Source organism: Bactrocera neohumeralis, chromosome 5 (genome assembly GCF_024586455.1).
Source record: "Bactrocera neohumeralis isolate Rockhampton chromosome 5, APGP_CSIRO_Bneo_wtdbg2-racon-allhic-juicebox.fasta_v2, whole genome shotgun sequence".
Taxonomy (NCBI): domain Eukaryota; kingdom Metazoa; phylum Arthropoda; class Insecta; order Diptera; family Tephritidae; genus Bactrocera; species Bactrocera neohumeralis.
In genome coordinates this window covers 42,812,559-42,840,111 of record NC_065922.1, presented here as the reverse complement: position 1 = coordinate 42,840,111, position 27,553 = coordinate 42,812,559, and the positions used below count along the sequence as shown (strand labels likewise).

The 27,553-nt window shown below is 37.1% G+C and overlaps 1 protein-coding gene across 6 annotated transcripts in view; it reads right to left on the bottom strand.

The window, feature by feature from the left end:
- Nucleotides 1–374: 374 nt before the first annotated feature.
- Nucleotides 375–27,553, bottom strand: part of LOC126760572 (mucin-19) — a 65,543-nt gene continuing 38,364 nt past the window's right edge. For 3 of the 6 annotated variants that reach the window (XM_050476308.1, XM_050476305.1, XM_050476306.1), the window contains exons 2-6: nt 21,965–22,109; nt 3,218–4,704; nt 2,999–3,148; nt 2,340–2,927; nt 375–1,514 (exon numbers count right to left, since the gene is read on the bottom strand). In XM_050476308.1, coding sequence (XP_050332265.1) covers nt 1,285–1,514; nt 2,340–2,927; nt 2,999–3,148; nt 3,218–4,704; nt 21,965–21,978 — 2,469 coding nt within the window. In that variant the 5' untranslated portion in view covers nt 21,979–22,109 and the 3' untranslated portion in view covers nt 375–1,284. Of the gene's footprint in view, nt 1,515–2,339; nt 2,928–2,998; nt 3,149–3,217; nt 4,705–21,964; nt 22,110–24,988; nt 25,117–25,276; nt 25,321–27,553 lie in introns of those variants that run through there. The other 3 variants (XM_050476309.1, XM_050476307.1, XM_050476310.1) reach the window with 3 other exon arrangements.

Here is a 27,553-nt window from a genome sequence, read left to right as displayed (position 1 = left end):
ATAGACACACACACGTACATGCATTCATAGGTACACATATGTTTATATGCCTATGAGCACACATACATACACACACACTCATGTAATAAAAAAACTGTTATTGCTCATGATTTTTACGAGTGGAATAACGAAGCTGTAAACACAGTTTATGAGCTAGCCTCAATGAGCTTTGCACACATGCAGTCACTCACACTCACACGCACACATGCACATTCGTGCTATTCAAAGTGTTTGGTGCGCCATTTGCCTGTGTGCGTTATGACCGTGAGATAACTGCGAAGCACCAAGCTGCATGCAGCAATGCAGTGCCGCCTGACGCCTGACGCCTGAATGTAGGCTTTCTCTTCGCGGAAAAGTTTATAGCTCGTGCAGTATTTATATTTTAAGATAAATTTTCTTTTATTTGTCTTTCTCTCTTACAAATTTTCAATTTAACTTCACACATTATTGGGCAAATAGTACTTGTACAGTACATTAAAATCGTACAGAACTACATTACTTGCATTACTTGTGTTGGCGTGTGTGAATATGTAAGTGTATATGTGTGTGGGTGTATGTTTGGCGTTTATGTGTGTTATGTGTAATATAAAAATCATAACTTTACTCAAAAATAATAATAAAAATAATCGAAATTTCATATAATTTGAAAATTTTCTTCGCCTTCGTTTTGTGTATACATTTCGTCATGTATGTATGTATGTATGTTTGTTTGTTTATATGTATGTAATTATAAATGCTTACAAAATTATACAATAAAAGGCACACACTTAAACTACGCGTACATATGTAGATACTACACTCAACACTGGCAGTGGAGTACTAAAAAGGGGGCTTACAGCTCGCTCTCAGCTTAAGCCGCAAAGCGAGTGGGCATTTACAAAACAAAAAAGAATATATATATATATATAATATTAAAATAATTAATAAAAATCGACTGTGGCCGAAATAAAGCCAAATAGGTTTTCTAACGAGTATTCTTGCTTTTGTCTTCAAGTCAAACTACAAACAACAAATAGTTAAAGTATTAAATCATACAAATTAAAATCTTTTCACATGATTTTTCTTGTCTTCATTTTTCCTGTCTTCATTTTTCTTGTTTTAATTTTTTTTTTTTTAATTTTTGTTTTTGTCTTAAATCAATCCAAGCGTGGAGCATCTAATTGCAGTGAGGTTAACAGTTGTGTCCCGCGTTTGCTTCCCACCCTCCGTTATCAATGCTCTTTCGTATGGTTGTCGCTCACACACATCGGGATTTATTTCATCACATGCGGACGCTCACAGCTTTTACAGTATGGTGCCGGGTTTGCGCAGCGGCAAACGCCTTCTTTGTGTTAGTAGTCCCAAGCCGCGTGCCTGTTGTTTTGTTGTCGTTTCGGCTTCATCGGCAGCTTCATCCTTGGCGCTGTCAGCATTTTCGGCGGCAGGCGCATCGGCGGAAGCGGCTGCTGGTGCACTTTCCTCTTCCGTTTTCGATTCTTCGGCTGCGGTGGCGTTGTCCTCTTCAGCGGGCGCTTCTACGATGGGTCGCGTGAGAGAGAAACATATTCAATTGGTCAATACAATGTGAATTAAAGTCAAAATGAGTTTAAAAATTTGGTACATATGGTATATGGTACAAAACCACTTAAAGGTATGATAGATAGATTTGAATATGGACCGAACTCATTTATTTCCAGTACCCAAACGACTCCACTTACTTTAAATAATATTGCACATATTGGACATCGTCCACAATAAACGAAGTAGAGAACCGTTTTCGACCAATTTTGGAAGAGCATTGTCTTAGTTTGGAGCTTGTTCTATTTCAATACTTTTGCTGATGTTTGAGTTAATGCCAAAGAAGGTCAAACCCTTTCCAAAAAAGACATTTTCTGGGAAGCTCTGGTTGTGTTAAGATTTTAGCCATCTTCAAATTATTCATACAATAATGTCGTTATTCGAACATAACTAAATACTTTTTTCCGATTCGGTCGTGAGGTTCGGATGATATGGAATTTCATGCAAAGGAGGATGGGAAACTCCCACTCCCATCAAAGTTTTCATATGGTCCACTTGTGTGGAGTATATTTGACGCTGGCTATGCTATTTTGAGGTTTATAGGGATATCATAGCTAGTTGAGTGCGGTTATAACCCGATTGCCAGTTCTTAAAATTAGAGATTAGTAAAATATCCCGTTTCCATAAAGTATGTCATGATAACGTTAGTTGTTTATAAGACCTATTAGTGGTCTGAACTTTGTGACCACAAACGCTAATTGGAATTCAAATCTCTGCACTCTTATTATAACTAACATATCTATGCCAAAATCCATAACAAACTAAACAATTCCAAGACTCACCCGTGGTGGAGTGTCCGAGCTGTAGACGTCGCTTGGCCAACAGTGGATTGACTTTGCGTGGCGCCACTGGCGCTGGTGCCGCCTTTGGTTTGGCGTTCTCAGTCTTATGCAATTGTGGACGCGTCTTCAGACGATTCAGTCCATGGTGTGCTGCGGGCTTTGCTTCCGCCTCGGCCGCCTTCTCAGCGCCCTCCTCGCCATTTTCCTCACCCTTGACGTCATTGTGATGACTACTATCCGCGGCTGAGTCATCAGCTGCTGGTGCTTCAGTGGTGCGTGCTAGCTTGCCGCGTGGCAACAAACGATTGCCACCTGGTCGTGCGAAACGTGATGCCGGTTTCGCTGGTGCCGGTGCTGGTTTCTCTTCGGCGGCGCTGGCAGCTGTCTCCTCATCCTTGTGCTCCTCTTCGGCGGCAGGTTTGGCTGTGGTGGTGCGACTGCGACCACGCAAGCTCAATTGTGGACGTCCACCGCGCAGCGTGCGTGCTGTCGTGCTGGATACAGATGCTTCCTCGTTTGTCTCCTCAGCGTCAGCGCCGGCTGGTTTCTCGGTGGTTGTTGTGCTGCGTAGATTGAAACGATTGCGTGCTGCATTGGAAATATATATGGTGAGTTAATGGGAACTTCGGTTAATAGGCTACAACTATGTATCAACTTACGACGGCCACGTCCAAAACCAGAGCTCACAGGCTTCACTTCTTTGGGTGCGGCTACTTCTTCCTCCTCTTCGGCTGCTGGCGCCGGTGCTGCGGTAGTGGTGCGTGCACCAGGACGTGCGCGACCGCCAATCGAGGGACGTGAGAAACGATCTATCATAACAAAAGAGTTTATTTATGTGAAAACCATTTTTGAACTCCATTTGGAAGTGCAACACTTACTCTTGCCCGTTTTTGGTGCCTCCGGCGCGGGCGCTTCTGTTGTCGTTGTTGTGCTTGCTTCGCTCTTGCCACCCTTGTTCAGCTTGAAACGATTAGGACGGGCTGAGTTCAAGCCGGGACGCTTGCCACCAAACAATGAAGGCGCTGCTGTGGTTGTTGTAGTCGTTGTTGTCGTTGTAGTTGCCTCTGTGGTAGTTGTTGTAGTGGTAGATGTGGTTGAGCTAGGCGCCTCATCCACAATTGTGGTCAGACCTTCGTCATCGGGATTTGTGGTATCTGGCAGCACAGTGGTCACCTCGGTATCAGCATCGGTGGTCATATCCATGTTGAAGTTTTCGTTCTGTAAAATCGCATACAAGTCTAATGCGGCCTTCTCCATCGACAAGGTGGTCTGTTCCACTTCCTCATCTGCTGCATCTTTAACGGTCACATTCTCTTCATCACTTCCAATGGTTGGCTGACGGCGTTTCTTCTCCTCGGCCTCTTTCTTTTCAGCCGCCGCTGCTGCAGCTGCTTGCTCTTGTTCAATGGCGATTGCCGATTTCGTTTCAGTATCGCTATTACGGATACCCTTCACCTGTTTCTCGTCCGTGTTGAAGGTTGCGCTATCAACCAGTTCCAAGCTGGGTCGCTTAACGCTGATCTTCTTTTTCTCGGCGGCGTTTTCAAGCGAATCTATAGCGGGCGTTGGCTGTGCATCCACATTTTTGCCACGACTGGGGAAACGTGTATTGGCTGGCAGACGTTCGGCTTCAACATCGTCAGCACTGCTGTCGCTTAAGCTCGATGAACGTCCCTTGGCCTTGTTGCTGACCAGACTGTTGCTAGCTGGCGCCGCTGTGGTGCGTTCAATGTTGCTGTAACGTGATTTGCCGCGTTCACTTGAGTCGGCCTTAGCTGGCGCTTCCGATGGCTTGGCATCCTCCTCATCTTCGTAATAGTAGACATATTCGTATTCATAGTCTTGTCCATTTGGCCCCTTTTTGATTTCAATTCGTGACTTCTTGTTATCCGTACCGGCAGCTTCAAAGTTAATCTCTTGATCGACAAGGCCAATATTGGAATCATCGAGTTCGGCTTTACTTATCGGCGCCGCTGTAGTCAATACCGCATTTCTGGTCTCGGCCACTCTACGTTCCTCTTCTTCCTTTTGCTTGCGTGCCGCATCGATTTCGGCTTTAATCTGTTCCAACTCCTCCTTCTCAATGGCACGTTTCGCCTCGATGCTCTTCATTACATCCTCATTGATGAGCGCACTCAAAACGGGATTCAGTTCGGGGCGTTCCTTGGTCGGCAATAAATTCATGGTGCCCTGCAGTAAGTCCAAATCTGTTTCTGGCAAGAAAGAATGTCTTGGTATTTTATGTGATGTCTGGAAGTCATTTTCGTCCGGTCGCTTATGTGAAGTTTCGAATTGTATTTCGCCCGGCAGCTGTTCGATGGAGTTCTGCGCCTTGGCCAGCAGCGCCAGACAGCATATTAATTGACTGCAAGGACAAAGGAAATGGCTGTAATTAAATATTTCACTTGGCCAGACGGCATACAAAATGTGCAAATTTGCATAATCGCGTAGAAGGACGAATAAATTAGCCGAAGTATTGGCGACGACGCTGGTGATGGTAAAATAAGTGCCAATAAGTGATGGGGCAAATGGGTAAACCGGTTAGGCACATAATAATACTTGTATCTTTTTATGTATGTCAGTATGTATGCAGGCTTGTACATCAAACTGTAATTATTATTGGTTAATGCGACTAAAGAATGCCGTAAGTCGTCTGTCGCATGACTGGTTGCTGTTTCATTATAGCTTTGCATAAGAGAATACGAGTTATTAACGACAGAAAGTGAAGGTGTACAATAAAAACCCAGTAGGAAATTAAGTGTTGTTAATAATTACGTCGGACAATGGTTAAATGGATTCTTTTTTACAAGTTCATTAAGAATATGTGTTTTTTTCTTTCTTTATTGAATTCATTCTTTATGGCTCATAAGACATTTCGATTGAACCCTTGACATAGAACATGCGAACAAATTGGTACTCTAAAGATTTTTCTGTTTCCAGAAGCATTTTTGATTGATGAGCGGACCTACAATAAAAACCGAACGCTTCAGTTCTAAACCCATCAAGTTGATTACGGATGACTTTACTGATAATCAATCTCTTTGTGGTTTCTCTATTTAGAGACTATCACGCAGGGTTCCAAGCGGGGTTAAGAGTTTAGTGAGTCTTTTAATGCTGTACTCAGATGTGAGAAATGGAAATGGCGTTCTATGTCATAAATTAAGAAGAAAAACTGTCGACCTTTTGACTTAATCAGTAATCAATTTGTAAGGTTTTATCTTTATTTCAACTTCCATATATTGAGAAAAACCCATTTTTATATACGGTTATTGAGAACTACTTGACTGTGAAGAGTTCTAGATTGATATAGCTTTGCTAAAACTTAAGTCATATGAAGGCTCTTGAAAGTTTGACATATAAAAGCAGATATTAAACAAAGAATCTGATAGTATTTTACTGACCAGATTTATAAGCCTAAATGCCAATTTTCTTAAGCAAAATAGGAAAGGAAAATTAGTGACCTCTTGATAGGTCCACATTATTTTAAGGGATGAAAGTCAAAGTTATCTGAGATTGTTTTCAAAATATGACGCTGTATTCACACTTGAACAAATCAGATTCAACATGAGCAAAAGCATTTATAAGGAGACCTTCGGGTACCGCAGATGTTGACGTCACTTGGGTTTGTCAAAGACGTTATATGATTATACGAGTGAATTTTCTTCACATAAAGAAGAAATATAAGTGGAGTAGTCATTGTTTTTGTAATAAGGAAAATAATAATACGAAAATATTTACTGTATCAGCATCTTATTCTATTTGTCTAACTATATGATCCCAAAGATCTTAACGGGTTCGAAAGAGAAAAGCTTTTCGAATACTCAAAAACTTTTTTGCATTGACTATGGAGTGTGAAGGAGGTATTCTCTTTATTTTAAGTACCAACTGAAGAAGAATTTGGCTTAAATTGTTGTTTTCGATTAGTGATTCGCTCTTTGTGGACTCGGCAAACGTCACTAAGGAAAACATAACGTCGATAAAAGAGGTGGAATCAAACTATAAATTCAGATTTTATCTATTTTAACTTAACTTAACTTAACTTATCTAAACTCAACTCAACTTAACTTAACTTAACTAAACTTAACTTAACTTAACTTAACTTAACTTAACTTAACTTAACTTAACTAAACTTAACTTAACTAAACTTAACTTAACTTAACTTAACTTAAACTTAACTAAACAACTCAACTCAACTTAACTAACTACTAACTAAACTTAACTTAACTTAACTTAACTTAACTTAACTTAACTTAACTCAACTCAACTTAACTAACTTAACTTAACTTAACTTAACTTAACTTAACTAAACTTAACTTATGTAACTAAACTTAACTTAACTTAACTCAACTTAACTTAACTAAACTTAACTCTTAACTTAAAACTCAACTCAACTAAACTTAATTTAACTTAACATAACTTGACATAACATAACTTAACTTAACGTAACGTTACGTAACTTAACTTAACTGATTTATCCAAATTGGTTATCGCGGAAAATAATGTGCCGTATCATTTAGAAATATGTATATGATCTCTTCAGATGGAACATTTGTCCTACCTGGTTGATAATTTCGATTTATACTAATATATTGAGGATGTAAATATGTAAATATAAATAATAAATAAATCACAATCGACTTGCTCTGCCGCAGCGCTGCAGTGACCACCAACCGGTTCGTGCCAGCAACAGTGCGACGCGCATGCGCAAATGTGCCGCGATACAGTTACCTAGCCACATTACATGCATTCGAATGTACTTGGGCGTATAAAAGGTGATTTCTGCACATGCACCGCTTAGTGCAATGAGCGGCAGATGCTTTGCCAAGCCCAAATAACAGCGAATATAACAGGCGATATAGCGGACAGACACGCCAGAGATAATCAGGCACATCGAACAATGCGCCAATAAGGCGAACCGATGCGAATCGCTGAGGTCGAACGCTTGGCTGATGCGATATGCCAGCGAATGCGCCGCAAATCTCAAGAAATAAATAAAGCCACACATAGGTGTGTGTGTGTGTGTGTCTCCACGTAGACATATATTGCCTTTTGCATGCATTTTTTGTAAGTTGGTTTTTATACCCTCAACAGGGTATTTTTAGTTTGCCACGAAGTTTGTAGCACCCAGCAGTAAACGTTGGAGATCCTATATAATATATTATCTTTTATATATAATAAATGGTCAGTGCGGCGAACTGAGTCGATTTAGCCATATTACTTTGTCTGTCCGTCCGTCTGTTTATTCATAAGCAAACAATTATCTCAGTTTTCGAGATATTGATCCTCAAGAAAAAATATATTGGACCACCATAGCATAAAGCCGCCATACAAGCTGACCGCTCAAACTCAAGTATCTTGCATGGAATCTCTTTTATTCGTAAATGGTATAATAGTTTCATTGCAACCGTTGGAGATTGGTTTTTCTTGTTTTGTTTTTTGTTTATGTGTTGTTGCTGATTGAAATACCAAAGGTATGCCGTTGATGTATATAGATGGCAACAAAGCAAAGCTCAAGGCAAACTGCCAAGATGCTTAAGCGGTTCGGGCCAAGTCAGCACAATTTACTTATTTTTCTGCTAGCAATCCATGTATGTATGTATTTGTGTGTGTGCTGTAGAGATGTAAATCGCATGTAATGTATGTATGGCCGTGTGTGCATGGACCAGTTCGTAGGTAAAGCTTTATTGAGCGCGCAAAATCGCAGCGAAAGTGCGCTGAAAAGTGAAGTGAGTAAAACAGACCGGGAACTTGTTTCAAATACATACTCTATTTCTCATTATGCGACCAAAGACGGCAACAACAGGCAATAGCAATCTATTTTCAATATTGCGGTGTACCTACACATACACACATATGTATAGATTGACACACACACACGCCCGCATCTTTGTTGCCACCACGGCAGCCAAGTGTGGTAAACTGGTAAACCGGTTAGTCGTTCATTTAGTTGTCAACTGTTTTTACCGCCGTTGCCGCTGCTGCTACCACGCAGATACTTGAAATGTGGCAGCAATAGCTACAATTTGTAGGTGGGTAATAATGTAACAGCAGCAGTTGGGATGCAGTCAGCATTTTGGGTATAAAATACATATGTGACCTGGTCTACGAAAAGGGGGGACCTGGTCTATGAAAAGGGGCTTAGGTGTCAAAAAAAAGGAGAACAATTAATGAGATAACGAGAAACTGACGATTATTTTTAACAGCTTTTCCCAGAAAACTAGTTTTCGCACCTAAGCCCCCTTTTCGTAGACCAGGTCACATATATGAAAATTAATTAAGACTTCGCTGAGGAACTGGAACCAATGCTTGGAACATAAAGAGTACACGTAATGTGTTGAAGGAATATTTTTATAACTGCTAATAACTGTTGAAAAGGAGATCTCTAGAGGATACGTAGAAAAACGTCACATATCATAATTTACAAGACATTGACTTACCGTCGGCCATAATTTGGGGGTCGAACGCAACGAAAACAATGGAAACTATGTTGCATAATCGGAAGTCAAGCATCTAAGGAGTGACAAAGCAGTTATCACCTATGAGCAAGTGTGAAATCAAACCCATGACTGAAATCAACTCATTACGTTAAATAAACAGCCAATATAATCAAATATAAACTTTCGAGTCGCGTCAAATTCGTTAACCAAATGATGTGGGAAAGTTCCACGAAATTAATTAGAAATCTCATATAGAATTATCACTAGCGAGGACGAGGTGTTTGAACATGGTCTCGAACTATCATACGTTGCACTAAGCCTGCACCGAAATCGAAAATATTTAATTTAATACTCAACGTTTCTTCAATTACCTTCTTTTGATTATCAAGTGATGGATTCGGGGTGGCTAAACTATAAAGAAATAATATTTCCCAACCGTTTGGAGGAATTTATAAGAAGCCATTCGTTACAAGGCTTGTAAGCGCAAGATTCCTCAACTTTTGATCACAATAAATTCGCCACATTCTAACATGATTTTGACTGAATTTTTGAATTTACAATATTCTAACACTTTGTTACGACTTTTGCAAGTCTTCATAACTCATACTCCCGTCCGGTGGATGACACCATTAGTCCTTGAATACAAAGACATTTGATTATGGAGGCTTTATTGCTGAGACTATTATTGATGGCGTACTACAATCGGGGGAAGGAGCTCTTCGAAACGTTCGATACAAACTGAGGTTTCAGACATGCCGACTTTGTATCGTGCGACTTCTTCAAACTACTCTTGGAGAAAACAATTCCAGCCGCAGCAATCTTCTATAAAAGTGTACAGCTGCTTGCGTACGCCGATGACATCGATCCAGTGATCATAATAATCGCGCCGTTAGTTTTGCTTCCTCCAAAGTGGATAAGGAGCGAAGCAAATGGGACTGGTAGTGAACGAAGGCAAGACAAATATCTCCTAGCAAGCAAACAGTCGTCAGACTCAAGACTTGACTCCCACATCACTGTTGACAGTCATAACTTCGAAGTCATAGATAACTTCGTCTATCTTGGAACCAGCATCTATACAAACAACAACGTGAGCCCCGAAATTAAACGCAGAATAACTCTTGCCAACAGATGCTAATTCGGACTGAGTAGACAATTGAGAAGTAAAATCCTCTCTCGACGAACAAAGACCAAATATTATAAGCTATCATCACCTCCTTCTTGCTAGATGCAGATACGTGGACGATGATAACAGCTGATGAGTCGTCATTACGAGTTTTCGAGAGAAAAGTTTTGCGATAGATTTATGGTCTTTTGCGTATTGGCAACGGTGAATACCGCAGTCGATGGAACGATGAGCTGTACGAAATATGCAACGACATTGACATAGCTTAGCGAATTAAGAGGCAGTGGCTACGCTGGCTAGGTCATGTCGACCGAAAGAACGAAAACATTTCAGCTCTGAAAGTATTCGACGTACCCTTCTCCCCCTAGGGACATGTACCTTTCTCGGAATCGCTGATCGAACCAATTACATCATATAGCTGCCAACTGACCGATCAAATGTTTGCTGGGTAACACCCTGCGTGGCAAAGCACCAGAGCACCCTTTCGCTAAGATAAAAAACAACAAAAATAACTGGTATAGTTACTCATACAAACTGTTATGTCTGTATGTATGTACGTATAATAATAAAAGGAGCAAAAGAGTCTCACGAAATTAACCCATTTCAATGTGCAGTTGTTTTTACGAGCTCAACAGCGGCGCGGCGGTGCCCACAATACAGAGAGCGAGCGCGACAGCGGTGGCGGCAGCGCCGAAAGCCAAAGGCAAGAAGCAGGCAAGCGCTTTACTCCGGTTGTGGTTGTTATCGCACACTGGTTATTACTCGATATTATGGAATATCGGCAGGAAAATGGGGCAGTGCAGTGCTGTACGACGCAATGGAGCGTAGCCGTAACGTTAGACTCTGCAGCGCGCGGGTGGTTTGGGGGGGAGAGGCAGGTGACAAGCGATTGGATTGGAAAACGCAAGTTGTGCGCCGAGTGGTGAATGCTGAGTGCCTTAGCCCAGGCAGAGTTATTACTCAGTTGCAGCCGGTTAGCCAGTTGCTGTTGTTGTAGTAACTGTGTGCACGTGTGTGTGTGCGGCGCGAACGTAATCGCAATCATATTGATATTTATGGCCTTTTATTTCTGTTTGTCATTCGGGCAGTCTTTTCCCTGTACAATAAATATTTTGCCGTACATTTTGCTATTTTTTTTGTTGTTTTGTTGTTTTGCTTTATATTGTCGTAATTTTTTTTTATTCCAACCGTGTATTAACATTTCTGCGGTGGTAAAAACACTGCAAAGGTAGACAACTTCAACTTTCTGAGGCAACTCGTGGTCGGGAGAAAAAATAGCAAATCTAAAGTACAAAAACAAGTTGCAGACCTACAACAACTTACAACATGTTGAGCAGTCGCCGCGAGCGTTTTGCAGCAAAATTCAAATATAACCAGCGAGCATGGTGTTTTTATACCCTGTACAGGTTATAGTGAGTTTGCTACGACATTTGCAGCAGCCGGAGGAAATTGTCGGAGACCCTATAAAATGTATATACTTATAAGTGATCAGCGTGACGAGCTGATATATACACGAACTAGGTCCTTAGTTTTCGAGATATGGATCTGAAATTCCGAACAAGTCCTTTTCTAACCAAGGAGTTGCCATACAAACTTAATAATGAAATTCAAGTCCTTCTATGGAAAACTAATTATTTGACGAGATATCTTCAAGAAAATTCGACACAGATTAATGTCCAAAGTATACGGAAGAGGGAGCAAAAAAGGATCGATTGCATTATACTGCTGAAGAGGAGCCATTGGCAAAAGATGGTGCCTCTCAACGAAAGTGGTCCTCCGGCTCCACGACACCATAGTAAATCCCATTACTTTCTATGGAGCCTTTGTGTGGAGGGCTCTAGAACAGACCACACTTGCAAGGAAACTCGAGAACGTTCAAGGGGTGGCGGTCATCAGCATGTGTGGTGCACTAAGATCCTATGGCCGCCTTCTTGAACATAGTTCCCGTAGACGTCGTCGGAAGGTGTATGATTGCGAAAGTTGCTATCGGACTCAGAACACGTATCTTAATATTCTGATATCCTCACACACTTTGCTTTCATACTGGTCGTAGTGCAGCCTCCTTCAAAGAAGTGACCATCCCTCAGATAGTAGATCGGCGACACTAGCCTTGAACTCATTTCACTGGGTTCAGGTTTGGCCGAAGAGTGTCTAAAATCGCTATCAATAGCATCGAGTGTATTTGTGATAAGACTGATATGGGTGCCGGGCCACAGCAGAATCGCAGGATATTGCAAAGCTGATGAGCTTGCAAGGAAAGGCACCCTAGAACCGCTAATGGCAGAATGGGAGCGGGTCAGCGTTCCCTTGTCCTCTTGCGTTCTACAACTAGATAGTTGAGCTTCGCGAAAGCCAGGCCAGCGCTGGGCCACCATCGGTGCAAGGCCGCTCCAAATCAAGGTCTGCCATACATGCTGAGCTATCAAAAGCAAGTTCTTTACTTTGTTAGTTGTGAAGGGTATTTGATTTGCGGTGAAATTGACGTTTTTTCTTGTTTATGCATGTTGTTGTTGTTGCTGCAGTAGTAGAGTTGGAAAGACTGAAAGTGCAAGTGATTGCGGAATAAACAAAGCGGTCGGCATTCGTATTCATATATTGATAATATAATATATATATATATAGATATTATATACATATATTATATGCATATGTGTGTATGTATGCATAGGTATGTGAGTGCTGCGCCTCGTGGATGCGTTTGACAGTCACTCACTCACTCGCGCGCTACTGTGTTTAGTTGGCGAGCAAAAAGATGTGAATGTGAATTATAAGTAATATCACAACAACAAAACAAGTTGTATAAAATGTGAATTTAAATATTTTCCATCGCTGCATAAGTGCGCAGACACGTTTTTGCGCTGCATTCCGCGATTTGTTGTTGCTGCCTGATATTAATATTTATTTTCATTTCTGCAAAGGTGTGTGTTGGCCTGAAGAAGGGTTTCGCCACGCAACTACATACGTGCCAGTGTGTGTGTGTGCGCTGCTATTTATGCTGCTGCATAGTTAAGCAGTTTATTCATAGTTGAAGGGTAAATTTCAGTCGCTGTAAGCAGCATGCAACTGATTCAGTTTATAATTGGAAAAATAAGAGAATCATGAATAAGAAAAAAGCAAATAAAATAAAAGAGGCCACTTAACCTTCGAGGTTTTTGCGCTTATTCCATTTGACCGCTCCGACTGTGCGTGCATGCTTTTATAGGTATGTGTACATGTGTGTTCAGAAATTAAATGATTAAATTAATGTCAGTGACTCACGAAATTTTTTCGAAAATTTTTCGTTTTTTATTATTTAATGCGTTTTAATTTTGGCCAATTGTCGAAGTAACAAAGGCGCGCATGCTAAGTTTGGCAAAATCAAATCACACCTTGATTTATTTGTAGCAACTTAAAATAGCGTTGAACGCATGCCGAGCTACAATTGTAGCAATAATAAATGCTTTAAATTGCGCGGTTAATAAGTCAAGGCGGTCTTGAAGAAAAAACATTTTGGTAGAAGTAAGTTTTTTTTTTGTTTTTGTCCTACTTAAGCGCGATGTTTAGCACAGTGCTGTTCAAAATTATTCCAACAATGCATTTCTTAAGGTGTTTGTATGCACTTAGTCCTATTTAAACGCTTCGTCTTTAGAAACTTTTGCTGTTTCAATATAGTACAATGGAGCAAGTTTGAAAAAATTCCTTGAAGCTCGTTCAAGACAATATTTTGACCTTGTTTTTTGGTCATCTCAAGCGGTTAAAATAATATTGCTAAGGGGGCCGTCGCCCCGGGCGCAACGTCTTGGGGGCGGCAAAACGATATTCGCTGTTTTTTAATATTCAAAAAAATACTTCAACATTTTTTTTACAAAATTTATTATAAAAAATAAAGAGTTGTACCCTCACAATGTAATAATCTGATTACCAATGAAAAATATTAATTTTTACTCGAATACTCTTCTTTGAATTTGTCACAATATATATCTTTTTTCTTAAAAATAGTGATAGAACTTAAAGATGCACTTTTACAGCTTTGATCACTGCAAAATCACATATCATATCATTGTAATTGTAAAGTTGAAGCAGTTCCACATTCTATTGAGAGAATCGCAAGATTGGACAGTCTACTCTGACTCATGGTCGATCTCAAGTAAAATTTGATCAATTTAAGTTTGCTAAAAGATCTTTCACAAAATGCAACTGATACAGATATAGTGAGTAGTATTCTTAAAGCTGTCGCTAACGTCTTGTAGGCTTCCAGTCCCATTGAAGAAATGTATAATAAAACTTTTTTTGGCGAAAATCCAATTTGTTCTTCGTTTTTCTTCGCTCTCTTTAATAAAAGTAGGACGTAGATGTCTTGTAAATTTACTATCAGTTTCCTCAAAAACCGTATTGTGAGATTTTTGGAACTTCAGAATTTGCGTGGCTTCTAGTTCCTAAATTTTATATACTTAATATCGAAGATATTTTGTAAAAATTCACTTTTGTTCGAACCGCCTCACGAAACTTGAAAAATAGGTAGATAAAAAAAATCCTCGGCGTCGAAGTTGTAGATACGCCACTGGTTGGCCGGTATAATGCAAGCATTTTGAATGGCCTCTATGTCTGCAAAATGCTTTCCTTTCATGGGCAAATGCATTTTTTCGGAAAGGAAGAAGTCGAATGGTGCAATATCAGGTGAATACGGGGTGTGGTTAATGGTTAAAATGTGATTTTTGGTCCTTCGAATGTTGGATTCTGAGCAATTTTTGGTCGTCTGTCCATTTGTGGGGAACAAACCGTGCACACATCTTTCGTAAGCCCAAATGTTCGATCAAAATGCGAAAGTTTCACCAATTTTAAAACAAAATTTAATGTTGGCCCTTTGTTCGAAGTACCGATAACACAAACATACTGACACTTAAAACGCAATAACTTCACTTCCAATCGATGAAATGTCATGAAACTCTCACTGGACAAGTGATAAAGGTAGCAGATTCGTCATATAGATGGCGTCACCAGAAGCGCTAGATTCAAAAAGTTTACTATGGAACGCCCCTTGTGTAGCATAATTCCATTTCTGAGGGCACTTATGTATTTTCCAAAGAAAATTTTAGTTTGTGATTATAGTACCCAAAGCCAGATAATATTGTAATATAATTTTAACTAACTCCTAAATTCGCAAAAAGGTTTAATTTTCCATTTTAGGCCCGCTGAGTAGCTCAGCGGCTTTGCTGTTGCCAGCGATTTCGTAATGAGCAGGCACCCAAACGAGTCTGATGGTGAATTAGCTTATATAGCATATAGTAGTAAAAAAAACTCACACAATGAAAAGATCACAACAGCCTCGCATGACCCCATTTTAATGACGACCACTGCAAATGTGTTGAGCATTACGATTTAAGGGCATGCACCTGGAATGTCTGGTCCCTTAATTGGGAAGTTGCCGATGCCCTGCTGATTGATGTCCGCGTTAGAGTAAAAGTTGACATCACCAACGTCTAAGAAGTGCGATGTGGTTTGTGGCATTTACTACAGTGGCCATGTAAAGGATCGCAAATTCGGTGCGGCGTTCGTGGTGGCAGAGAGACTACTTCGTCGAATCCTGGCATTCACTCCGGTGGATGAACTTCATACGCATCAAAAGCGAATTTCTTCAACATATCGGGACGACCCGATGGATGAGATGGACAACGCGACTAAAGATGTCTTTTAGGAGCGCTTGGATCCCACCTTTGAGAGCTGCACTATGTCAAAATCGTGCTTGGCGACTTTAACGCCAGAAAAGAAGCTATCTCTGGCACAGCGGTCGGAAAATTTATTGTCAAAAATGCATTTTCTGTTAGTTGCTTGAAGCAGTTAGCCTCCACAGTTAGAAGTGCGATAAAATTTCGTTGATTAAATTATTAAAGTAGAATTTATGTAAGTATATTCAAAGTATTATTCGGGTCGGTAGCAGACAACAAATTTATGCATTTGCAAACATTTTTTACCAAAATGAGTTACTTTGTGAATTTTCGGAAAAAGATTCCACTTAACATTTATTTTTACCAAAACGAATACATTTGTAATATTTTAAAATTTTTTTATAAATAAATGAATAAATTTAATCTCAAATATACATAAGCTTCTGCGCATATACAGAAAAGTGGTTGTATCGCTTGCATTCGATTCGTTTTTAATTTCACATTTAAAAATGCGAATACAGTTACATTGATTTTCTATTGCAAAATTTTAATTTCATGCCAGAATAAAGCTATTTCTTTCAAACTATGAAACTATTTCGACAGAATTCCCGCTCTATGAAAATGTGTGAAAAACCCTCAAATAAAAAAGGTGATTTGTAAACTACTGCAAAGTGCAATAATAATAATATTTGAGTATGAGCTGCACATTGCGGTTAAAAGCAAACATATAAAAAACAGCAGCAAAAAAAAAAAAAAAACACTCACTACAACAACAAATATTTGTAATCATAAACATTTTCCTTTTAGCGCTCGTTAATTGACGTCTCTTTTTTAGCTGAGTTGTTGTTTTTTCATTATTTTTGTTATTTTTTTATTACAAATGTTGCTTTTATACCCCAAACAGGGCATACTTAGTTTGGCACGAAGTTTATATTACCCAAAAGGAAGCGTCGGAGACCCTAAACAGCATGTATGTATATAAATGATCTGCGTGGCGAGCTGAGCCGATTTACCAATGTCTGTCTATACGCAAACTAATCCCTCAGTTTTCGAGATATCGTTCTGAAATTTTACCCCTTTTCCTCGATAAGCTGTTTATTTGTCAGAGCCGCCGATATCGAACTACTGAAAACTGAACGATCAGCCTCAAGTGCTTGTATGGAAAAATTATTCATTTGACAATGTAACTTCAAAGGATTCGGCAACATTTTTACCCACCACAGTGCTACAATCTCCGAAGAAATTCGAAGATCGGACTATTATAGAGGGTGATTCAAGTAAAAGTACTTTTCATGTTATTTTTCTTGGAATTACTTACCCTTAGACAACGTTTACAAAGTGTTCAACTTTATTACGAAAGTTCACGTTCTGTAAAGAATGTATTTCGCGCGCTCCGCTCAACTTAAGGTCAACATAATCGGCCCACTGAGCGTATTATTCGCAACGCCGTCACCGATCTTGAGACCCAACATTCATTATTGGATAATATTAGACCGAATAAACCACGTACAGTAGGCAGTGAAGAAAATATAGCTGCCGTAGCTGAGAATGAAGGCTGTGGAGATTCGATTCGGCGTCGTTCACAGCCATTCGGACTGACGTATGGAACGATTCATGTCGAGATCTTAAATTGAAAACGTACAAAATACAGCTTGTACAAGAACAGAAACGGCTCGAAAATCCCAAGCGCCATCGCTTCGCTCTATGGACTCTTTAAAAGTTCCAAGAAGATCCGACGTATTCGAGCCAAATTTTGTTCAGCGATGATGTCCATTTCTGGCTCAATGGGTATGCAAATAAGCAAAATAGCCGGATTTGTGACAAAAGGCAAATTCAAGAGCTGTAACTTCATCCAGAAAAAGCAACGGTTTAATGACCGGTAGACTCATGACTCCATATTTCTTCAAAAATGATGCCGGTGAGAATGTAACCGTCAATGGCGACCGCTGTCGCTCCATGATAACCGACTATTTGATGCCTGAAATTGAAGCTCGTGATCTAGGCGGCATTTGATTTCGACAAGACCAAAATCGCATCAATCGAATTTATTGAGAGAATCCTTCGGTGAGCAGATAATTTTACATTTTGTGACGGTCGATTGGCCATCAAAATTTTTGATATCACACCGTTAGACTTTTTCCTCTGGGGATATGTAAAGTCAAAAGTCTATATGGACAATCCCGTTTCAATTCAGGCCTTGGAGCAAAACATCACGCCTGTCATTCGCCAGTTACCAGTCGAAATGCTCGAACGAGTCATCGAAAATTGGACTCAATGGATGGATCATCTGAGACGTAGCCGCGGCCAACATTTGAAAGAGATAATCTTTAAAATATAATTGCCACAGGAAGTTCCTTCGAATATGTTGTTGTGTTTATTCCTTAAAAAAGTAGGTAACCTCGAAATGGATCACCCTTTAGCATATAACTTCCATATCACTGATCAATATAAGCAAGATAAAATTTTGTTTGTACCCTATGCAAGAAAAAATGCACCTGTAAAGGGTATTACAACTAACTTCGGTGTAATCGAAATTCATGGCCTTTCTTGTTTTTGTTATTTTTGCTGTTTTTTGTTATCTTTATTTTTTAATTGCACACATAATCTCTTTGATGTGCTTTGTGCTTTGTTTATTTTTGCTGCTAAATTGTTTTTCACAACATGCTTTTGCCATGTTTAGTTGCTGTTGTTGTTGTTGTAGTTGTTGGTAGAGCTGCGCATCAACTCAAATTGAAAATTCGGAAGTTTCATTATATACAATATTTATATTTGTAATACATGTAAATGGGCGAGTTGGCGGGAAGCTGAGCGTGAGCGGATTATAATAATTTATACATTTACGTGTATGTATGTGTATGTTTTTTCCGTGACTGCATGTGTGTGTGGGTGCTTGGCAGTGCAGTTTATTACTCAATAAGCATGATGGCAGCATAAGCGCACATATTTATGTACATAAGTCCACTGGTTGCCTGATGAGCATTAGAAATTTGTTGCTTTAATCTGCACATACGCAGGTTTACCGTTTTCTTTTGGCTAGCCAAACGGTTAATATAACATTCATGCTCAGTTAAACAAGTAATTTGCACAAAATTAACCAATGCAGTCGTAATTTATGATTCAGCAGACAGACATGTGCACACACACCCATACATACATACATATATGCAGATAAAAGCTTTCAGTTAAGCACATAACAGTCATTGTTAGGCATTTCAGTTGTGTGGTGTCTGTGTGAGTGACGCGAAAACTCACAATTATGTGGGAATGAACGCGCCCATAATTCATGCATTTTTCACCCGGGCCAAACACCCGCGCTTCAATGCGCACACCATTGCCTGCTACACAAGCATACATACATACATACAAACATAAATGTGTGCTGCGCACGTACGTGCACCGTTGCCCGTGTGTTTGTTTGGCTGCAAAACGAGTTTCTTCGCAGCGTCAGCGACAAGAAATGCACTGAGAAAGACACTGAGCGATGGTGTTGAAGGCAAACTTGATGGAAAAATTAAATGCATTCTTGATGACTACAAAATAGTTGCTTTGAAAGGCATGCATGCATTTACATACCAGCTAGTACATAACGGTATATTGATTTCATATGCAACATTTGCTTTGTGCTTAAAATATTAATATTAATTTAATTTTCTTGTTTAACACGAGAATTTATCGACACCTTTTGAGCTTGCTAGCGATTCTTTATTCAGTAAGCATTCTTATACTATATACTGGACTTTAGGTATTAGCATTTTGCTCAGATTTAATACATAACATAAATTGTGTGCAAGTGGAACGAAAATGGATGGATCGATAGTTTGTTTCTGTTTTAGTAAAATATTATAGATTGGACTTAGAAAAAGTTAACCTTTTCAACTGCAAAATTTTGCAAAGCAGGCTGATTTTATATGAATTCTACTAGTTACATATCGTCACTTAAAATGCAAAACAATCATAAAAAAATCGAAAATCTCTGTCAGATATAATAACCAATATATAACCAATAATAACCCACATATAACTAATATATAACCAATATATAACCCATATATAACTAATATATAACCCATATGTAACTAATATATAACCAATGTATAACCATTTTATAACCAAAACTCAAATTTCGCCTGTAAACTTATGAAAAGTTATGTTAAGTTATTTTGCATTTTAGGTAACGATTAGTGCATATGCTGGCTATTCAGTAGTCATGCCTGAAGAAAAAATATTTGCTTGCGCAACAGTAAAATCCAGTTCCCTTGTCAAGCGAGTCAACTTGATGCCTTCATCTGCCACAGTTGCTTCTGGCGAAGGTTCTTTATAAATAAAGTTAAAGGGTATCTGCTTAAAAGTTTATGCGTCTAGTCGCACGTCATTTAGGGTCTGTTATAAAATCCAACTTTTTTAATCTTTCATGTACACCAAAGCGAGGACAAATGAACGATATGAATTAGGAAAATTAGGTTGTAAAAATTCTGTAGGACTCAACTTTTACGCAGACAGGGAAATTATTATATTATTTACAAAAAAATTACTTAAGCTGTTGCGATTTTTCTGTACGCAAAATCGTTTTAGAAGACTTTTTTAAAGGGACCACAAGTATTTTTGTGCTATAAAGCTTTGAATGGTTGTCGATAGTTCTTAAAAAAATGATGGAAAAATTAAAGACATTATGTTTAAAATTCTTGCTGATAACTTGCATATCTCTCCAATAACCACCCGTAAAACAAGTGTTTTAAAGAAGATTTAAACAAACTGCGCCATCTTTAGGATGCTTCTGTTATTGTGATTGGTCCGCCATGAAATTTGAGGCCATAAAGCTGATTTTACTTAGATTATATTAGATAAATAAATGAGGTTTGCACCGCGATTTAGATCATTTTGCCTTCTCTTAAGTCAAAACGACTCTCTTAGCCCCAGCATAATGTTAAAGTCCAATATACTGCTAGGTGCTAGCGATACTTGGAAACATGGTTCCAAGGGTCTTTATCCTCCACCTACAGACTGCTGTGCAGTCAATTAGCAGGTGTTCTGGAGTCTCAGGCTCCATGTCACAGAAGCGACAATTCACACAGTTAAATAAGTGCTTCTTGAGCTTACAATGACCAGTGTAGAAGGCGACAAGTAGTCTGAGTTTGTCTCTTGGGAGGTTGATTACATTTTTAAACCTTTTAAGGTTGGAACCACCCATTAGCTACTTGGCATAGCGCATGCTTTGGAGTTGTTGCCAATACTCCTCCCTATCATTCCTTCATCCTTGCGGAGCAGCTCCTTTGCCCTAAGGGGACTAACCGCAATGAAAGATTTGGGTCCAACCATATTGGTGTGCGCTGCGGAGCGGGTGAGCTCATCAGCCAGTTCACTTCCGGCTATACCTTTGTGGCCGGGGCTCCAGAAAAGGTGCACTTGTTTAAGATCTGATAGACTATTCAGCCGCTCTATACATTCCTATACCAATTTCCGATATTAATGTTGACATGCAATGTTAGACTCAATAATAATATTTTGTGAAGTGTTTATACGAGTATTAAAACAAAATGGTATGGGTTTCTTAAGAGAGTCGACATTAAAGAAGCTGTTTCAAAAATTGTCGAATAAGCCGTCCACCATTTGTGATATTTTGCCTTTGCACATACAAGCTTTGCTGAACCTTCGAAGTTAAAAACAACACTAATCAATAAGATTGAATAAATTGGGTTTGCTATTTTGAAAAACGAGTATGTATTTCAATTAAATTTGTTACAAAGCAATTTTATCATTAATATTTATACACATTTGTTTTTATAGGAACGCAAAAATTCTATTTTATAAACAAGGAAAATTAAATTTGACTTTCCTTAAAGATTTTTTTTTTCAAAATTTAATTTATTTAATTTTTTTTTATTTTAAATTCTTTTAATTAAATTAAATTTTACTTCTCTTAAAGATTTTTTTTTCAAAATTTAATTTTTTTAATTTTTTTTAACAAAATTTTAAATTTCTTTTAATTAAATTAAATTTTACTTCTCTTAAAGATTTGTTTTTAACCAAATTTTATTTTTTTTAATTAAATTAAATTGTACTTTTTTTTAGATATTCTTTTAATCAAAAATTTCATTTTTTGAAATTATAAATAATTTTTCTAAATAAATTGAATTTTACTTCTCTTAAAGATTTTTTTTATCAAGAATTTAGTGTTTTTAATTCATTTTTTTAATTTAACTTTTTTTAAATAGTTTCCACTTATTGCATTTAAGTCTCTATTTAAATTTTAATTTTTGTTCCAAAGAATGTCCAACTATTTTAGAGGTCAATGAAGTCAGTCTCGCAAAATACATAGATATGCGCCAGCGATAATCCGCATGAGATCCTTCTCGCACGATTATGTAATTTACCGTTAGCAGTGATGCAATAACAGTTTTAAAATTTTCAATTCATACTTACATTTTCAGCAACATATTTGCCTTTGTTGTTGTAATTTCTTGTTATTATTGTTGTAAACTTTGTGCACTGAATATTTGATTATCAACTCCTTTCGCTGCTCAATATTCAATATTCGTTTGAATGCGGGCCGCAATTAAATGTACACCTGCAGTTGCAAGTAAAATTAAATAGAAAATTTTATTTTATTTTTATTGATTTTTTTCTCGTGCATTTTATTGCAAACAAAACATGTCAAACAACAACACACAGAGTTCATGCACACAGTACGGTATTTAGAGTTTTTGCTTGCGAAATGTCTATTTGTCCGCTGAATGTATTGTTTAGCCGTCAAATATTTTGTTGAACAGTTTTGCGACTTTCACTTTTCACTCAAAACAACAAAAAAAATATATATATATTAAATTATAAATGCAAAAAATGTTTTGCATTTCATTTATTTTTTATTTGTAAATATGCAATTTTATTTTTTAGTCCGATCGGCCGATTTTTTCGCAGCAGCGCGCTATTTTAATTACAGTTATAAAATTTGCGAAAAATTTGTTGTGTTTTGGTGTAGTTTGCATCTTAAATTTGTTGTGCACACGCCACACATGCTGTTGTTGTAATTGCCGAGTAATTTTATTACTAAATGCCGTGCAATAACTGTTTATTTGGTGTCGCGCGTGTACTTTTGGAAGGAAAGTATACAGTAAAGAGGCGATTTTAAATTGTGGATTAATAATGGAATTCAAAAAATAACAAAAAAATTAAACACAGCTAAAAAACTTTTGAAAATAAAAGAAAAAAAAAACAAATGAAAATAAAAATACTAAAAAACAGTAAACGATGTTTTTAACAAAAAAAAAATATCTCGCGTTAATATTAAAAAAAAATTTAAGAAAAAAGTGTGGGGAAATACATTTCTAATAACAACATAACTGTAATAGCCCTACAAATGTCGAATAGCAGATTTTGAAATTCAGTTTTGAGAAAATTTATATATACACTTATACATACATATATAAAGTTGAAAAATATTGATAAAAAAATATAAATAAATTATTATCATTAAATCAAAATTTTTAAAATAAATGAAAATTTAAGTATAAAAAAAATAAAAATTTCTAAAAAATATTTTAATTATTATAATTGAATTCTAAGAAAAAAATTTATAATCATATATTTTCAAAAACTATAAAAAAATACTTTAAACATTGATTAAAAATAAATTTAAAAAATAAAATTAAATCAAAAAAATAAATTTTTTGTTACGAAAAAAAATTGGAATAAGTTTTTTAAATAAAAGTTTAAAAATTTCACAATTAGTAATTTACAATTTTTTTGCTTATAAAAACTTTTTAAAATTTTTTTCTATTCATTCTATAATAAAAAACAAGTATTTTTAATTAATTTTCAAAAAAAAATATTATAGTTAAAAAAAAATTCTTAAAACTAAATTTTAACTCATTATTTCAACATTAATGATTTATAAAAAAATTCCCTTCACAAGTAAAATGTTCAAATAGCAAATTTCAATAAAAAAAAGAAAAAAATTAAAAAAAAAGTGTGTTAGAAATATGTTAAAATTTAATTATAAACAAACATAAAAATTTGGAAAAAATGTCTTTAAAAATCAAATTTATATTTATATAATAATTAAAAATTAATTCTAAGAAAATATTTATAATAATTTCTTTTAGAAACTAATAAAAAATGTATATTAAAAATCAAGGTTTTTTTATAGAATAAATAGAAAAAAATGTTGGCATAAAATTCTAAAAGCAAAAAATCATAAATTATGAAAATTTGAAATAACGAAACTTAATATTTTTACAAAATTTGCTTCTACAAGTAAAATGTTCAAAGAGAAAATTTCAATAAAAAAAAAATTGAAAAAGTGCATTAAAAATATATAAAAAAAAATATATTTAATTTATTGAATTTATATATATTTACTATATTAATCTAAAAATTTTAAATTTCGCATAAAATTGTTTTATTGTTGTTTAAAAAACTACATCAACAATTTTTACAAAATTTGCATTAATTTTAAATAGCTCAAACAAACATCTTCCATGAAAATTTATTAAATTCATAAAATTACAACTTTTAGTAGTAAAAAATACAAAAAAAAATTCAAAATCTTGAAAAAAGTTTTTTAAACGCTAAAACATGTCTCATATTTTTCACATTTCCGTTTTCGAAAGTTAAGTATAACACACACGGAAACTAAATATTAATTAAAAAAAAAAGAAATTTTTAATTTCAAAAAACTAAATAAGTATTTGAAAACTCAAAAAAATTTAAGAACTCACACCAAAAAAATACTCGATAAAACATAAATGAAAAAACAAAAAAATTAACAAAAAAAATATTTTCAAAAAGTTAAAAAAAATTTACATCGAAAACTTTTTTTTTTTTAATTTACCAAAAAAAAATAATTTCAAAAAGGTTAAAAAAATTAAAGACCTTGAAAAATATTTTTTTGTTGCACTCAAAACAAAAAAAAAATAACAATAAGGAAGCTAAGTACATCGCACTCAATATTAAAAATTATTACACAAGCATTTTATAGAAAAAAAATTTAGAACAAGTTTCAAAAAAATTTATATTTAAAAAAATATTTTTTTGCTTTTAAAACTTACATTTATAATGCAAGGGAAATGAATTACGGAAAGTGTACAAAAACTAATTCAAACTCAATAAATTCATTGCTTCCAGAAAATTTTCACAAAAAGTCGTATTAAAGTTTCATGTATCCGTAAAAAAATCACAAAACCTACTAAGTAGATATGTATAATAAAATATCGGGTATTCAGCGCGAATTTTCAAACTTGCAACACACGTAAAAAAATTTTGCAATTGCAAACAAAAAGCACCAAATTCACAACACGATCGCTTTGGGTGTAACTGCGTGCGGCTGCTGTTGTTGCCTTCGCCGCCACTGGACGATGCATTCCAAGGTAACACACACTCAATAAAGTCTCAAAAAAAAAATTCGTTTTCAGCACAAGTAAAAAGCAGAAAAAATAATAACCAACTAACGGCAAACAGATCGTATGCTGTATTGGCAGAATGACTGACTAGCGAATTGGCAGGCAAACAGGCACTGGCACACTTCACGGTAATGCGCGCACTTAACAATCACTTTTGGTTTCGTTGCCAGCCGAGCAAGAAATGGCAAAATGATGAGCGCACCAAGCGCTGAAGACTCGCAAAGACTATCACGAGCCGCAGTTAGCCAACACGACTAGACAATGGATAGCAGCAAACAACACAAAACAAAAAAAAAAAATTATAGACTATCGTCTTAATTGTAGAATGAAGACTTACTACGGCGGCGCACAGTGGCTAGCGGCTGGTGAACTGGCGTACTGAAGTTTGAAGACTAAAATGTCTCGAGCGAACTGTAGGTTGTAGGCTGCTAGGCTGCCAGCTTGTTTGTCTGTCTGTCTGCTTGTTGGTGCCAATAACCAGTGCACAGCTGTTAAGTCGGCGGCGGCATCGAGCTGCGCAGTCACCGCACAGTGTGAGAGGTGCGCAACTTGTTGTTGTTTTGGCTGTTGTCCAAGAGCTTAAGAGACAAGAGTGTGCTTTATTTATGTGCGTTTGTGTGTGTGCGTGTTTGTGTGCGTGCAGAAGAAGGAAGTTGCCGTTAATGAGCGCCAATGAGCGCAACAACAAAGCAGCTTCGGGCGCTGCGCGAGCGCAAACGAGCGCCAACACTGACTACAAGCGATTTAAGGCGCGCCAATTACCTACTACACACACCTTAATGGCTTTTAGCTCGGAGCTGTTTACTATTTCCAACTGACTGCAATTACTGCGGCTGCGGCAGTGGCTGCGCCTGCGGTCGACGCTGTCGGCTATGCGGTCATAAAAGAAGCAGGCAACAATGTCAACGAAGTTTGCCACCGATTGTCTGTTTGATATTGAATTAGTGTGCTTTATGCGCTGCCAAAAACATGCGCAAAGACATACATACATACATACATGCGCACATATATGATGGATGGCAGTAAGAGTAAAGCACAAAAGTGGCTTGGAAATTCCCGTGTGTACTTAAAATAGAAGCTTTATAACTTTTGCACACTCCAAAACATATGTGCGCGCCTTGGCCTGTGCCAGGTGGAAGTGCTCGGCGCTTGCCGTACAAAAGACTTAAGCAGCGAACTCGCTAAGTTGCAATCAAGCGCGAATGACAAGCGACCGCGCTCGACCGAACGCAACAAATGCCCATTTGCGCACTACAAAAGACTTAAGCAGCAAACTTGCATTGCCAACACACACACGCACACAAGCATTTGCAGCAGCTGTTGCAAGCAGCGCTCTCGTGCGCGCAAATTTATATGTAAGGAAAGGGAATTTAATGGCAAGCCATGAAAGATGAAAAACGCAAACAAATAGCGGCAAGCAAACGCACACATACACTCGCATATATATGTATGTATGTGGATTGCAGCATTTCATGCAGACCGCATGCGCTCAGCCAATATTTATCAACTTAAATGAAAGCAAACACCACGAGTGCGCGAAAATGGCAGCGTTAAGCCGTAGAAGAAGAAGAAGAGGACAAAGAAAAAGACGCAGTAGAAACAGCAGAAATTGAAGCTGAAGCCCATTGCAAAGAAAATGTAAATAAAATATGTAAACAAGAGCGTATTGCAACAGCGGCACGAGTGCGCTTTAGTTCATACATTTTCATGTCCACATCTGCACTACATGCATATACCTAAATATATACTATATATGTGTAGTTGTAAACATTTTTAAATGCAAACATGCATGGCTGGAGTCTAAGGCCATGCACTGCTGGCTGCTGCCGGCTGCTATCTTGTCTGCATTTCAGTTCAAAAATGCCAAAGTTTAATTACTATTGTGGCACTTTAACATTGTACAGCCGCGGCGGCAGCGACGGTAGCGTTGGCGGCTCCGCTGCTGTGGAAAGTAATGTCTCAGCGCGCTCAGTTTTTGCAAACCACAATTTCATGAACTGCTTTTCTGATTTGTGAATAGCCTAAGCTGACATAAATCCATGCTTTAAAAAGCTAATATTCAAATACTTATAAATTATATCTGATTATTCATAATTATTTGTTATTTTCAAGTAGTTGCTTGCAGTTTTCTATCAATAAAAATAAAAATAATTTTCAAAATCCATTCCAACTTCTACAGTGGCAGCTACCAATGAACCCAGTAAATGTAATTGTTTTGAGAAAATTTAATTTAAGAGGTCACGGTGGTCTAGAATTTTCAAAAAATCGATTTTTTTTTGTTTTATAATTCGAAAGTATAGTCCTTTAAGAATATACTGTAAAATTTTTGGAAGGATATTCACATTATTTCAGCTTCTACAGAGTTTTAGCAGGTAGCGCGCGGTCGAGGGACTCAATGAATGGATGCTTTGTACGCCATTTATCTCAAAACTACTTTTTTCGGCGTGCCGTTGATCAAAAAAAAAAAAACTATCCATCCGAATCACTTGAAATTTTAATATGGTGTTTATAAAATCAATATCTATCGCCGGGACTACGATCAAATTTTAATTTTAAGAATTTCGATTTTTTTCCATCTAAAACTGGTCCAAAAATAGCTGTTTTCAGAATCTGA